Genomic DNA, 15289 nt, shown 5'->3' with positions numbered 1-15289 from the left:
TTTCATGTTTGCTGTTTTTTCCATCTTTCCTTAGGTGGACTACAAAGCTGATGAATGGCTCATGAAGAACATGGATCCCCTAAATGACAACGTGGCCACGCTACTGCACCAGTCGACTGACAAGTTTGTGGCTGAGCTCTGGAAAGATGGTGAGTCTCTCGACAAGTGACTGTTTAGACAAGATCTCTTTTGTATTACTAGCTCAGTGCCCATAGGAAGTATGTATTCCTATAGTGGGAGCTGAAGAAGATTTTTCAGTTTTGGTAATGCATGATAAGGAACGTAAAGGCTAACATAATGCAAACACCGACGTGACTGACAGTCGCAAAACAGCTAGCTATGCTAATGCTAATGCGGAAATGAAAACATTTGCGTTGTGCCCGATGAGGTCGCACAGTGTTTGTATTATTAGCCCTACGCTAACGCTAATCGTAGCCTCGCTAGCTTACCTCTTGAAACAGGTTCACCAAGTTAGCCGGAAAGTAGTAGCATGCTAATGCAAAATAAATATGTGCTTGCGTATTGGTGAATGGACACCGTTGTTTCAGTATAACACCATGTTCTGCGGTGAACCGTGTCTCACCCACCATGAGGACAGCTTCTTCATTTCCAACTCCCTGCTCCAGACAGCGCAGCTGCTGTTGATGAGCCGCTGCCTGGCTGGTGTTGCGTGATAAATCATTGAAAATTCTAATTTCTCCAAAAAATGTGAAAATCAAGGATGTACACCATCAGGCCAATGCTCAACCCATATCCAAAGTCTTAGGGCGATCGGTCAGCGAGATATGCCTGTCACAGACAGACAGACGCAACTTGCTTTATAGATAGATTGTTATAAACAGATATTAAACAAAATGCTCTGTGCTGGAGCTCACTGGGGTTTCAATAAGTATGTATTGTGCAGTATACACACATCTTTAGGTGTAAAAGACGTGCGTTTAATCCGAGTAGATTATACACCTGAGAGACAAAAGGCAGAAGCATTCTTTCCTTCACTTTTCAATCACTTTTGGTTTTTCCTGCTTTTGATTTTCACACCTACTCACTCCTACTTTACTGGTCCCGCCAGTAAAAACACATAATATAAAGCAGGTAAAACCACGGGCCAGCACAGCACACGCTCTCTCCTCTCACATCTCGCTGACTGATTTATTGCCCGTGCTGTATTTTCTCCTCCGCTGTTTATGTTCCAGCCAGATGGGAAACTGTGGTCTCAGTAATCCTTATTTTAATGTGACATTTTGTTTATGCGGAATCACTGGCAGGGTCAAATGGAAAGTATAATGGTTATATAACACGTTGACTAATATTTTCCCTGAGTGATGACCAGCACTGACAGGGCAACACTAGCTTTTAATAACACACGTTTTAATCAGTGCTTGTGAAAGTTTGTGGATATATGAGTGGACAGAACTGTGTGTGTGTGTGTGTGTGTGTGTGCGTTCTTTTTCTCTCTCACTCTCTCCTGTCTTCTTCCTGTGTCTGTGTAGACATTCAGACGTTTCAGAGAGCGTCTTTCTATGACAATGTGTCTGGGCTCCATGAAGCTCCAGGTGAATGATAGTAAACGACTTAACCATCATGTACCACGTGCTCCTCTTCATCTTCTCTGCACTGGAAGCGCTCGGTGGTCGCCTCAGTCTCATCACAGCTCCCCTCTGGCTTTGCATGGCTGCTCTACTGCTCTATTTAACCCCCCCTGACTAAAAATGATCATCCTACCATCGATGCTTGTGGCTTACTCCTCCTGCATTATTTCAACACCTGTTGCTTGGGTGATCGGCCAAGTATTAAGTGCTCAATACGCTCAATATTGTTTATTTCAGTTTAACATGAGACCGACACGCTGTGACACCATATTCACAGTTGTAAATGATGCAGTTGTTAGTCCTCATACTGACTCACTGATGCACTTTTAGTGACAAATATCCGAATGACTCGGTAACAGAGACTTAATCCAGAGTCTTATCACAGGTCAGAAGCCAATGGAAAGAAATAGCAACGAGGAACATCTCTGGATCCAGAAGAGATTTAAGCTCCTGCTTACTCATTTTACCCACTGATAAAAAAAAAAAGGAATATCTGAGAATCCTACAGGCAAAGCCAAATCACTGAATATATTCAGTGATATATTCAGCAGAAGTACACAGCCTTAAAGTTTCTAACAGGAATAACATGAATGTTAAAGTAAAATAGGACATATGACATGTTCATTTCAATTTTCTGTGTAATGTGATACATATTTTCCCCACTTTTCTTTTTTTATGGCTTGAGTTCTGTCAATAAACAGGGAAAACAGAAAAGGGATTTTTTTTTTTTATCAAATTAAATAAGTTACAAAAGGGAGTGAGAGAAAAAAATAATTTTACAATTTCATTTTCCCTTATATAAAAAAAGTATTTTTTAAATCAAATTAAATAAATACATGTTACAAATTAAAGGACAGAGGGGTTATGTTGGGAATAGAGCAGTTGCAAAGAACAGTTCAGAATAACACAATGTAATATTTATGTATTCTATGGAAATAAATATAAATATTTGATCATTTCATTATTTATAAATATTGTAAATCATGTCAGTTATGACCCCCAGAGTTGCTGTTCCTTGTTTCTAAGAGATTAGTTGCAGCTCTTCCCCATTGAGTTTTTCTTCTATTATTAAGTCTTTAGGTGTCTTGGTATTTACTTCATACTTCTGTACTTAATTAAACAATACTTTGCTGTATGTATTGATAATAATAGCCTTATTAATAAGGATACAGGACAGAAGTGATAGACATCTCCTGCTGAATCAGGTGTCATCATCATGACGCTGTGTTCACTTGTGATGCCTGACCATCATTTTTCACCTTAATTTGTCGATGAACTGCTTCTGCTTGTGAAATCCAGAACCTTTCACCAACAGCTGAATGGAAAACAATTCAGATTGAATTTCATCTCATGTCACCAGTTTTTATTCTTTCCTCTAGAGTTGTTGCTATTTTTATATACATTTATTATTTTACCTTTTTCTAATTGGGTAATTTATATATTTATTTTTTTTGTTGAATTAGAGTGAGAGGGCCATTCATAATGTAATTATAACATAATGAGGCCAAAAATAAACACACATCACATTTATTTAATCAGAAATGAGTTACCCAATAATTGGCAGAATAAAAAAAGATGTTATGTTTCATTAAACCAGCTGATGGTGCGACACCATTGTCTGTTTTCATGCTTTTTCTCGACAAAAGAAATAAAATATGCTCATTCAAAGTTTGTTTTCATTTCCTGATGGATATTCACGTTTGATTTAAACAGCAATGATACATTTATTTTTTTCTACATTCATGTAAGTAGCACTCAAAGTAAAACAAGTGTGGGTTAGTGATGGTGTTCCTCCATTTACACAATCTCTTCATCTCGTTGTTCATCACCAGTTGACCGCATCGTGGGTCTTGACCAGGTTGCGGGAATGAACGAGACGGCGTTCGGCGCCGCCTACAAGACCAAGAAGGGCATGTTCCGCACCGTGGGTCAGCTTTACAAGGAGCAGCTGTCTAAGCTGATGGCCACACTGAGGAACACCAACCCCAACTTTGTCCGCTGCATCATCCCCAACCACGAAAAAAGAGTGAGTGTCAAGATTCTTACACTGACGGTCAACAGTGAACCTGTTGGCCCTGCAAGTTCCAGTCTTTTTTTTTTATTTCTACTGTAAGTGACTGTTTATACATTTAGTGGGGAAATGTTATTACCTGTACTGTATGTACACTACTGTTCAAAAGTTTGGGGTCACTTAGAAATGTCCTTATTTTTTAAGGAATAACACTTTTTGTTCAATGAATATAACACATCAGATGAATCAGAAATATACTCTATACATTGTTAACGACTATTCTAGCTGCAAACGTCTGGTTTTTAATGGAATATGTACATAGGTGTATAGAGGCCCATTTCCAGTGTTCTAATGGTACATTGTGTTTGCTAATCGCGTTAGAAGGCTATTGGATGATTAGAAAACCCTTGTGCAATGATGTTAGCACAGCTGAAAACAGTTTTGCTGATTCTTTGACGAAAGGGCAAAATTATTAATAATCTCGTCAATGTCTTGACTATATTTTCTATTCATTTTGCAACTCTTTGGCTGAATAAAAGTGTGACTTTTAATGGAAAACACAAAACATTTGTATAGGCTTTTGAACGGTAGTGTATGACCATGTGATCCTGCTCCAACAGGCCGGTAAACTGGACCCACACCTGGTCCTGGACCAGCTGAGGTGTAACGGTGTGCTGGAGGGAATCCGTATCTGCAGACAGGGATTCCCTAACCGCATCGTCTTCCAGGAGTTCAGACAGAGGTAATGTTTCGCTGCTGACATCTTGTTTCCAATTATGGATTATTTTAGGAAATGTAGAATATACGGCAAAGCACATACAGTAACCTATGTCTACTATTTGTCCAGGTATGAGATCCTCACTCCTAACGCCATTCCCAAAGGCTTCATGGATGGAAAGCAGGCTTGTGAGAGAATGGTGAGAACTTGACAAATGTTGACTGCTGCCTCTTGAAACAAAGCATTTACTATGATTTTCTCATTGACAAAAAACAAACTGAACAAAAATTGCGTGAAAGGACTAAATATTTTTGTCTGTCTGAATACAGAACAATTGACTAGCTTGTTATTAAAGCCCAGAAAACATTATTGTAATCCTCATCTAAGCCACCTGTTTTTGGCCTTTCTCTCGTCGGTAGATTCAAGCTCTGGAGCTTGACGGAAACCTGTTTCGTATCGGCCAGAGTAAGATCTTCTTCAGGGCTGGAGTCTTGGCTCACCTGGAGGAAGAGCGGGACCTGAAGATCACCGACATCATCATTTACTTCCAGGCCGTCTGCCGAGGATATCTGGCACGCAAGTAAGAGCTTGTTTGAGAGTTTGAGAGTCGCATCTATCTGTTCAATTCACAAAAAAAAAAGGTATATTTTGCTCTTGTCTCACTCTGTCATCGTCATTGTCTCAGGGCTTTTGCTAAGAAGCAGCAGCAGCTCAGTGCTCTGAAAGTCCTCCAGAGGAACTGCGCTGCCTACCTGAAGCTGCGTCACTGGCAGTGGTGGAGACTCTTCACTAAGGTGTGTGCTTATGTGATGTTCACGCGTAAATATTCCCCACTTGTGGAGAACGTTCCACTGAAGCTTCTCGTGTTGATCGACACGTGCAGGTGAAGCCTCTGCTGCAGGTGACCAGGCAGGAGGAAGAGATGCAGGCCAAGGATGAGGAGCTGGTCAAGGTGAAGGAGAAGCAGACCAAAGTGGAAGGAGAGCTGGTGGAGATGGAGAGGAAACACCAGCAGGTCAGTTACAACAATCATTAACGTAAACTAACGTGGTTTTCTGTGGTAAATAACGGATGCTTTGAATGTTGTTTATGTGCAGTTAGTGGAGGAGAAGAATATCTTAGCAGAGCAGCTGCAGGCAGAGACTGAGCTGTTCGCAGAGGCCGAGGAGATGAGAGCTCGCCTGGCTTCCAAAAAGCAAGAGCTGGAGGAGATTCTTCATGACCTGGAGTCCAGGCTGGAGGAAGAGGAGGAGAGGACTCAGGGCATGCAGAACGAGAAAAAGAAGATGCAGTCCCACATCCAGGTGGGTGGACGTGCTCATCATGAAACATGCTGGTTTTCATGCTGTTGGAAATATATTATAAACGATAACGTTCCTGAATCTGTTTTTGCTTTTTCGTCGTTGTTGTTGTTGTTGTTGTTGTGAATCATTCTTTGCATGTGTAGGACCTGGAGGAACAGCTGGATGAGGAGGAGGCTGCCCGGCAGAAGCTGCAGCTGGAGAAAGTGACAGCTGAGGCCAAAATGAAAAAATATGAAGAGGACATTTTGCTGCTGGAGGACCAGAACTCCAAATTCCAAAAGGTGAGGGAGAAGAGAAAGCTCTGGAGTTTGACACGCAATGGTTTAAAAGGAAAGAAGTAATGAGAGAAGATGGAGGATCTCTCACATGAATGAGTTTTACTGCACACTAAGATACTGACTAAAGCCTAAAGACGCGAGCTGCTGTGTATCAACCATTGTGTTTTTGTCTTGCTGGTTTAGGAGAAGAAGTTGATGGAAGACCGGATCAGCGAGGTGACCACACTGCTGGCTGAAGAGGAGGAGAAGGCCAAGAACTTGGGCAAGGTCAAGAACAAGCAGGAGATGATGCTAGTCGACCTGGAGGGTAATGGAGTAAAACAATCTGCAAGGAAAATATGTTTTTAAACCACTGACTTATCATCACATCTCATCATATCCTTTCTTTTCTGTTTCAGAGAGGCTGAAGAAGGAGGAGAAGACCCGACAGGAACTGGAGAAGGCTAAGAGGAAACTGGACGGAGAGACGTCAGACCTGCAGGACCAGATCACTGAGCAACAGGTCGCGATGGAGGAGCTCAAAGGTCAAATGACCAAGAAGGAAGAGGAGCAGCAGATGATGCAGGCAAGGTACGAGATGCTGGGATCAACAAAGAGAGATATTCACAACTAATGAACTGTTGAACACCAACAAAGACTCTGTGTGAGTCACTGAGATTCTACTTCATGATGTGAATCAGTGCCCTATATAACTGTGCAGCATCATCATCATCATCATCATCAATATAACAGTGTTCTAACCCCCACCTCTGTCATTTAGACACGCACCAGACGCCTTTACAGCAGTGACGTTATAGTCTTGTAAAAATAGACTGTTGTTCAGCCCGTTTTGTGACGTGCGGCGGCTGCTGCTGCTTTTATTCACTGATTCTCACTGCAGTGGAATGTGGTGCACAGTCACTTATTATGGTGTATTTTGTAAGTGTGAGACCATGCTCTGAGGCAGGTTTTTCAGAGCACACACAGCGACAACACAGCAGGTCTCTGCTGCCACCTAGTGGAGCGGTGCAGCACTATGTTGTGAATAGAGATAAATCTGTAAATAGATGATATTAATGTATAATTAATGTTGCATTGTGGACTTTTTGTCAAAGGAATAAACAGTTTAGATGTAAGAAAATAACTTTAATTCAAAGGGAAAAGGCACTGAGGTTCCTTGGCCATACTTCAGCTATGGCATTCCTCTTGCTAAAGGTTTTTTTTTTGTTTTTATCTGCGTTTATCAGGGGTGAGGATGAAGTTAGCCAGAAGAACAACGCTCTGAAGCAGGTGAGGGAGATGCAGGCTCAGATGTCTGAGCTGCAGGAAGACCTGGAGACAGAGAAACAGGCCAGGAACAAAGCCGAGAAACTCAAGAGGGATCTGAGTGAGGAGCTCGAGGCCCTTAAAACTGAGCTGGAAGACACGCTCGATACGACAGCTGCACAGCAGGAGCTCAGGTACTGTGCTGTGTTGCATTTGGAACTGTTGTTTTTATGTTTTCTACAGTATTTTATTGTTTTATTGTATGTGTTATTGTTTGTTCTTAGGTCGATTAGGTCACACGTTTGTATGTTTTATTTGATTTATTTATTTATCTATGATGTACAGCACCTTGTTTCAGATGTTGTTGTTTTTAAAGTGCTTTATAAATAAAGTTGGATTGGATTGGACTAACTTGTTTTGCATTTGCAGCTTTATTATAACTTAGGAAATAGGAAAATAAGGAGTTTTCTTTTATTCCATATGTAGGTCCAAGCGTGAGCAGGAGGTTACTGAGCTGAAAAAGACCATCGAGGAGGAGACTAAAAACCATGAATCTCAGATCCAGGAGATGAGACAGAGGCATGGCACATCTTTGGAAGAGCTGTCTGAACAGCTGGAGCAGGCCAAGAGGGTAACATTTTAGTTTTACCACACTCTAGAGTATATCATAATAGAAACAAAGAGAAGAGATGAGAGCTTGTCTGATTATGTTTTTAGTTCAAGGCAAACCTGGAGAAGACCAAGCAGAGCCAGGAGAGCGCCAATAAGGAGCTGACCAACGAGGTGAAGACCCTGCAGCAGACAAAGACCGAGTCGGAACACAAGAGGAAGAAACTGGAGGCTCAGCTGCAGGAGTTCATGGCCAGAGTCACAGAGGGAGAGAGGGCCAAGGGAGAGCTCGCTGAACGCTCACACAAACTGCAGGTGACGTTTGTCTTACCTTCATGCAGAGGAGTCAGTCTTAGTAAGACTTTACACTACCGTTCAAAAGTTTGTCACCTATACAACTTGTTTGTGTTTTCCATTAAAAGTCATACTTTTATCCATCAAAAGAGTTGCAAAATGAATAGAAAATATAGTCAAGACATTGATAAGATTAGAAATAATGATTTTTATTCAAAATAATAACTTTGCCCTTTCGTCAAAGAACTGTTTTCAGCTGTGGTAACATAATTGCACAAAGGTTTTCAAGGGTTTTCTAATCATCAAATAGACTTCTTATGCAATTAGCAAACACAATGTACCATTAGAACACTGGAAATGGGCCTCTATACGCCTATGTACATATTACATTAAAAATATGTAAAAAATTTCAGATAGAATAGTCGTTTAACCACATTAGCAATGTATAGAGTGTATTTCTGATTCATTTAAAAAAAAGTGCTTTTCCTTAAAAAATAAGGACATTTCTAAGTGAGCCCAAACTTTTGAACAGTAGTGTACAACCAAAAAATTGTTTAGAACCAACTCTCTCAGGAAAATCAGAAATACTTTTGACTGAAGTGCATAGAAAATGAAAAATATATAATAAATGAAACGATAATAATTAGAGTCGCCTTATCTCTCGCTCCATCTTGATCTAATTTCTCTATACCAGCATTTGTATATGTGAGGAAGTGGAGGATGACAAGAGACCAATGATCTTATTGGGATTAAATTTCCCTCCTGTGAAAAGTCTGTAGCCTCTTTACACCACTGTGTTTTAGTATATGTGTATATTTAGGCCATAACTCCTCTAAATCTTACACATTGGACGTGTAAAAGTACATTAAAACTTACACCTGATTTTAACTTACGCACAGACGGAGTTAGACAATGTGTCAGCCATGCTGGAAGACGCCGAGAGGAAGGGGATCAAGACTGCCAAAGACGTCGCCGGACTGGAGAGTCAACTCCAAGACACACAGGTGATGATCGATGTCTCTGAGCTGAAATCATCAAACCAAATGTCATTTTCTATCCCAACTAAATAAACCAATATTGGGTTTTCTCGTAGGAGCTGCTCCAAGAGGAGACGCGTCAGAAGCTGAACTTCGGCAGTCGCATGCGGCAGCTGGAGGACGAGAAGAACGCTCTTCAGGAGCAACAAGAGGAGGACGAGGAGACGCGCAAGAATCTGGAAAAACAGATGTTGACTCTCCAGGCTCATGTAGGACATCATGTGATCTCTAGTGTACGCAAACTATCTTTAAACATCTTTTTTTGTGCTGATTTTGATGTATATCTTCTGTTCAAAGTTATCAGAGAGCAAGAAGAAGCTGGAGGACGATGTGGGAACAATAGAGGGCCTGGAGGAGACAAAGAAGAAGCTGCACAAGGACCTGGAGCTGACCACCCAGCGTCTGGAGGAGAAGACGATCGCCTTTGAAAAGATGGAGAAGACGAAGACTCGTCTGCAGCAGGAGTTGGACGATCTAACCGTGGATTTGGATCACCAGAGACAGATTGTTTCCAGCCTGGAGAAGAAGCAGAAGAAGTTTGATCAGGTGAGAACACTTCTCTTATCCTCTTGTCTTAGATTTACCTTTCACACAATTCCAGTGTCTTCCCGATTCTGACTTTATAACCCTGCTGTGTAGATGCTGGCTGAAGAGAAGAGCATCTCAGCTCGCTATGCTGAAGAACGTGACCGCGCTGAAGCAGAGGCCAGAGAGAAGGAGACCAAAGCTCTGTCCATGACTAGAGCTCTGGATGAGGCACTGGAGGCCAAAGAGGAGCTGGAGAGGGCGAACAAGCAGCTCCGTGCTGACATGGAAGATCTGATGAGCTCAAAGGACGATGTTGGCAAGAATGTGAGTGTTTGGATCAATTAAGTGAATGTTTTTTTCCATCAGGACAGGACATTAGTTCAGCCAATCACTTTATCTCCTGCCTTTCAGGTCCACGAGCTGGAGAAGTCCAAGCGCACTCTGGAGCAGCAGCTGGAGGAGATGAAGACGCAGCTGGAGGAGCTGGAGGATGAGCTGCAGGGCACGGAAGACGCCAAGCTGCGTCTGGAGGTCAACATGCAGGCCATGAAAGCCCAGTTTGAGAGAGACCTCCAGGGTCGGGACGATCAGAACGATGAGAAGAAGCGAGCGTTGGTCAAACAGGTGCAGAGCAACACCTGACACTGAGTTAAAAAAAAACACTGTCATTCCATCACACTAAAGACTTCTCCTTTCAGGTGCGAGAGATGGAGGCGGAGTTAGAGGATGAGAGGAAGCAGAGAGGCCTGGCTGTCGCTGCGAAGAAGAAACTGGAGATGGATTTGAAGGATATCGAGGGTCACATAGAGGGCGCTAACAAGGCTCGAGATGAGGCCATCAAACAGCTGCGCAAGTTACAGGTAAAGCTTTGATTCATGCAGTACATAGAGTTGAGTCAGTTAATGTTGTTACATATTTTTCAGTCACTCTCCTTCATCCATTTGTGTCTCCAGGCCCAAATGAAAGACTATCAGAGGGAGTTGGAAGATGCTCGAGCTTCCAGAGATGATATTTTTGCCCTTTCCAAGGAAAATGAGAAGAAACTCAAAAGTCTGGAGGCTGAGATTGTACAGCTACATGAGGTCCACGTGATATTATTTTATTATCTCACTCAAATATCGTGTTTTTATTAGTGCACAGAGTATTCATCTGTATTCTTTCTGTGCAGGATCTGGCGTCGTCTGAGCGAGGTCGGCGTCATGCCGAGCAGGAGCGGGATGAGCTGCAAGACGAGATTTCAAATAGCACGTCTGGAAAGTACGTCACACACCACATGTGGACTCTTTTTCACCCAAACTTTTTATGATGACACTTTAAAGATGGCAAACTATCACCACCCATTTCACATACTGTAAATTGTGACATACTGCCTAAATTTTACTGCCATTTCTGATAAACCAGCTGTTTTTAAAAGATATGTGATTGATGTTTTATGCATGTTATTTAATAATTCTTAAATATAAAGCTAATAAAAATATTAGCAAATGTATTTGGTGACACGGTCTCTTGGAAAGACGACCTGCTCTACCTACTTAATCACAGACACCCCATTTATCCTGGGATGAATATGCTGTATGTTTATTTTAGGCAAAGTCACTTTGAATTTCTCTGGGTAAACATCATTAACTTGTAGAAGAGTAGATGTCGTCCTGAAAGCAACTTATTTCCTACGCTTATACTGAATGTACTGAACTTTCGAGTTTTGACATTTTCGTTCACACTTATTTCTTAGTCGCACCTTTCAGCACAGACATCCAGTGGTGATGGAGGCGAATGATGCAGTCGCATACTTGATCTGATGTTTTCCTGTTCCTCCTGTGGGTGCAGGTCTGCTCTCATGGACGAGAAGAGGAGGCTGGAGGCTCGCATCGCTCAGCTGGAGGAGGAGCTGGAGGAGGAGCAGGGCAACATGGAGCTGCTCAATGACCGCTTCAGAAAAACCACCATGCAGGTGTGGTGGTGCTCCACTGGGGAAGAATTACACAACTCCTCGTTTATTATTTGTTCCTCATCCCTCTGTTCATTACCTCTGAGGTTATGTTTTTGGCTGTGTTTTGTCTGGCTGATGCAGGATTCATTTAAAACAACTGTTAACCTTGAGAAAAACAGGAGTGTATTAAAGCACTTGAATGCTTGACTAATACCGATTTCTCCTTCTGTTGTCTCCCTCGCTCCTTCTCCCTCCAGGTGGACACCCTGACCACAGAGTTGAGCGCCGAGCGCAGCACGGCCCAGAAGAGCGAGAACGCTCGCCAGCAACTGGAGCGACAGAACAAGGAGCTTCGGGCCAAGCTGGGTGAGCTGGAGGGTTCGGTGAAGAACAGGTTCAAGGCCTCCATCACCGCTCTGGAAGCCAAGATAGCACAGCTGGAGGAGCAGCTGGAGCAGGAGGCCAGGTGAGAATTTAACGCAGTGAGCTTTGAGAATGTGAGATCAGAACCAGCGACTACAATCTGTTTGACCCTCTCTGCTAAAGGGAGCGGGCAGCGGCCAACAAGATCGTGAGAAGGACCGAGAAGAAGCTGAAGGAGGTCTGCATGCAGGTGGAGGACGAGCGTCGCCATGCCGACCAGTTTAAAGAACAAGTAAGTCACCATATATATACAGAGGCTGTATGTGGAATATATTGATATCCTTCGGCACAACCTATAGGCAAGCTGATGAATTGATATATTTTATAATATGTACAATATAAACACACCAGAGCTGATACGAAAAATCTTTATAATCGGATTGAATTTGTGAAATTTGGAAACATCATAGTTCAAAGTTCGCTCGGTTAATTTTTTTAAACCAAAATGTAAAGAAAATCTTGTCTATTTTGTGACTTCTGCAAAATGATCACTAGTCCCATTTAAAGAATGAATATGTGAGATAAAATGAATCATAATTTTGACTCAACAACACATTAAAAAGACGCATTTTGTAAAGCCTGCAGATGTGACCTATAAACACACACACCCTCAAGAGATCTCATCTTGTTCTCAGCACATTTGTGATGTGGGTTTTAATCTGTGTGTTTTAGGTGGAGAAGGCCAACTCTCGTATGAAGCAGCTGAAGCGTCAGCTGGAGGAGGCGGAGGAGGAGGCCACGCGGGCCAACGCCTCGCGCAGGAAACTGCAGCGGGAGCTGGACGACGCCACCGAGGCCAGCGAGGGCCTGAGCCGCGAGGTTCACACTCTCAAGAACCGCCTCAGGTACGGCGTTGTAGCAGTCACTATCGGACATTCACAGTTTATTGAGTTTACCTGTTTGGAAAAAATGGGCTCCGATACTATCAGACCTGACTGAGGGAGCGTTTGTGTGTATACACCAGCAGCACAGGGGTGGGTGGGGGCAATAGAATTCACTTCTGAATCTGTCCTTCAGCGCCTTTTTGTGTCGTCAGTCGTACTCCAACCTGTTTCCTCCGTCGCCACTTTGGACATGTGTTGATATGACAAAGTAACACAACTACGTCTTTGCTCCTGCAGGCGCGGCGGCCCCATCAGCTTCTCCTCCAGTCGCTCGGGCCGACGCCAGCTGCAGGTGGAAGGAACTTCCTCCTTGGACCTTCTGTCTGACGAGGAGCTGGAAAACAAGATCACTGACAACAATGCCAACGAGACGCCGGCGCCCCAGTCCCAGTCAGAGTAGACGAGCAGAAGCTTGGACTTTTGCTTTCCCCATTCGTTCTATCTCATCTCAGAAACACCCAGAAGAAAGAGTTTTTCTTCTTCTAGCATCGTCATGAAAGACTCTCACAGCCGCTGAGCTCTCTTCAAAGCACACACAGCATGATCTAAGCAAGAGTCTGGTGTTTATCAGCCCTAAATCTTAGCAGACAACAATGCCATTTGTTTTCTTCCCCACATACAGAAACTTTAAATGCCCGTGTCGAGCTGCAGGTTCAAAAAGAGACTGCTTCACTGGGCCCTGATATACAACTCCCTACTTTCTTGTGCACATTTTAGAAATGAGTAAACCTTCCAGTTGGAGTTGAGTTGTACTTGTGATTCAGTGAGTGCATGTGTCAAAATCATCCCGTGCTTTGGACCATTGTTTCGATAAATGCTTCTAAATGCTAATATAATAGCATTGCAATATTTAATAAAACAAAAAGGAGCAGACGGCGATAGAAGACTCTCTCTGCGACATACACTCCTATGTGAATCATATATGACTTGGTTTAGTTACGTTAGTTGAAGTATAACTGAGTAGTTTTATATTTGCAGTCCTGTGCTAGAACCGTGTGCTTTGCCCGTAGAAATGTGACTGCCGGCTGCCTCGTTGCCTTCGTGCGCTCCACGACGTCGCTCCTTTGACCAGCGTTGGTTCCTCAGATGTTTGACAGTAGGTCAGTGTTGACTTGTAATTATTTGGTGGCGAGCGGTGAAAGTAACGGTCACACTCTCATGCTCTCGTGCTTTCTTCTTCTTCTACTTCTTCTTCTGTGCCTTCTTCGCTCACTTGAAACTCATTTATGCCACATATACTGTTCATGTATTGAAGCACACATAATATCACAAAGGTATTTTCATAAAATATTCATACGTTTGCATATGAAATGAGATATTAGCGGACGCCCGATTTCCTTTGATTTGTACGTCCTATAGTTTTTACTGTATGTTACAGCGATGATTGATATGTCAAGCGGTCGGGGATTCTTTGTAGATGGGTGCTATGACTTTTCTTATTGATAACTTTTATACTTTTTGAGTTATTAAGACTTAAAAACAAACCTATAGACGACGACTGTATTTATATCTCTGCTGTTGTATACAGTGCAAATTCCATTCATACTTCAGAATGCTAAGTATTGCACATTGATCAACTGTACCTGTGCTTATTACCCTGACATGTACAGTTCATGAGTTATTAGGAGCTATGTAATGCATTAAAGTCTATGGAGCCCAGTTCACTCGCACTGTGTTTATAACTCGACCTTTGAACTGTAAAATCCTGCTCCTGCACTTTTGCATCGATATTTAGACATGGAGGAAAGTCCAAGGTTCTGGAGTGTTTGTAATTCTGTAATTAATTACAATTTTGACTTTTCCATTTGGTGCTATTTTCTGTTTTACTCAACAATTCTTTCTTTATTTATTCATTGGTTTACATCATTACCATCAATATTTACTCTGAAAGTAAGTATGTAGTCGAACAAATGTGAGCATATATGTCCAATATTTGTTCATCTACAAATTTCACCATCCGTATTTTATATAATTATACATATGTGTGTGTGTATTATCATAATAGTAATTATACTAGTGCATATGGCAATATCAGTAGTATATCACAAAGTTCTGGTGTAGGACATTTTATCCATTTTACATTTAATTATGATTTTTGAGTTATAGCACTTCACAAGTTTGGTATTAGGTGTGTAAGGTAGGTAAGTAGATAGTAGGTAGGTAGGTAGGTAGTTGGGTAGATAGATAGTAGGTAGTTAGATAGAAGGTAGGTAAATAGTAGGTAGGTAGACAAGTAGATAGGTAGTAGGTTGGTCTGGAGCATAAAACGAAGGATCTGTTTAGATTTCAGTGTCACTGAATCGATGTAATGCCAATCAATAGTCAATAAACCATTATATTTAGTGTTCAGTAATGTGATCATTAGTCCAATCATGAGCATGATTTACAAAAAAAACAAAAAACTGTAAGAACCAAACTGTTAAGTGTTCAGTGTCATTT

General features: G+C 42.1%; 1 protein-coding gene across 2 annotated transcripts in view; it reads left to right on the top strand.

The window, feature by feature from the left end:
* LOC310933605 (myosin-10-like) overlaps positions 1 to 14475 on the top strand; it is a 55171-nt gene extending 40696 nt beyond the window's left edge. For both annotated transcript variants that reach the window (XM_083897123.1, XM_083897124.1), the window contains 27 exons: positions 35 to 149; positions 3422 to 3615; positions 4221 to 4342; positions 4448 to 4517; positions 4738 to 4898; positions 5004 to 5112; positions 5202 to 5333; positions 5416 to 5622; positions 5766 to 5903; positions 6084 to 6207; positions 6299 to 6470; positions 7127 to 7339; positions 7632 to 7776; positions 7863 to 8069; positions 8948 to 9052; positions 9142 to 9294; positions 9383 to 9631; positions 9725 to 9937; positions 10025 to 10237; positions 10312 to 10473; positions 10567 to 10695; positions 10782 to 10870; positions 11441 to 11564; positions 11801 to 12009; positions 12090 to 12198; positions 12639 to 12811; positions 13088 to 14475. In XM_083897123.1, coding sequence (XP_083753249.1) covers positions 35 to 149; positions 3422 to 3615; positions 4221 to 4342; positions 4448 to 4517; positions 4738 to 4898; positions 5004 to 5112; positions 5202 to 5333; positions 5416 to 5622; positions 5766 to 5903; positions 6084 to 6207; positions 6299 to 6470; positions 7127 to 7339; positions 7632 to 7776; positions 7863 to 8069; positions 8948 to 9052; positions 9142 to 9294; positions 9383 to 9631; positions 9725 to 9937; positions 10025 to 10237; positions 10312 to 10473; positions 10567 to 10695; positions 10782 to 10870; positions 11441 to 11564; positions 11801 to 12009; positions 12090 to 12198; positions 12639 to 12811; positions 13088 to 13250 — 4200 coding nt within the window. In that variant the 3' untranslated portion in view covers positions 13251 to 14475. The remainder of the gene's footprint in view (positions 1 to 34; positions 150 to 3421; positions 3616 to 4220; positions 4343 to 4447; positions 4518 to 4737; positions 4899 to 5003; positions 5113 to 5201; positions 5334 to 5415; positions 5623 to 5765; positions 5904 to 6083; positions 6208 to 6298; positions 6471 to 7126; positions 7340 to 7631; positions 7777 to 7862; positions 8070 to 8947; positions 9053 to 9141; positions 9295 to 9382; positions 9632 to 9724; positions 9938 to 10024; positions 10238 to 10311; positions 10474 to 10566; positions 10696 to 10781; positions 10871 to 11440; positions 11565 to 11800; positions 12010 to 12089; positions 12199 to 12638; positions 12812 to 13087) is intronic.
* The last annotated feature ends 814 nt before the right edge of the window (positions 14476 to 15289 follow it).

This window comes from Microchirus variegatus (genome assembly GCF_963457635.1).
Source record: "Microchirus variegatus genome assembly, chromosome: 10".
NCBI classification, from domain to species: Eukaryota; Metazoa; Chordata; class Actinopteri; order Pleuronectiformes; family Soleidae; genus Microchirus; species Microchirus variegatus.
This window is presented reverse-complemented; position numbering and strand designations above follow the sequence as displayed.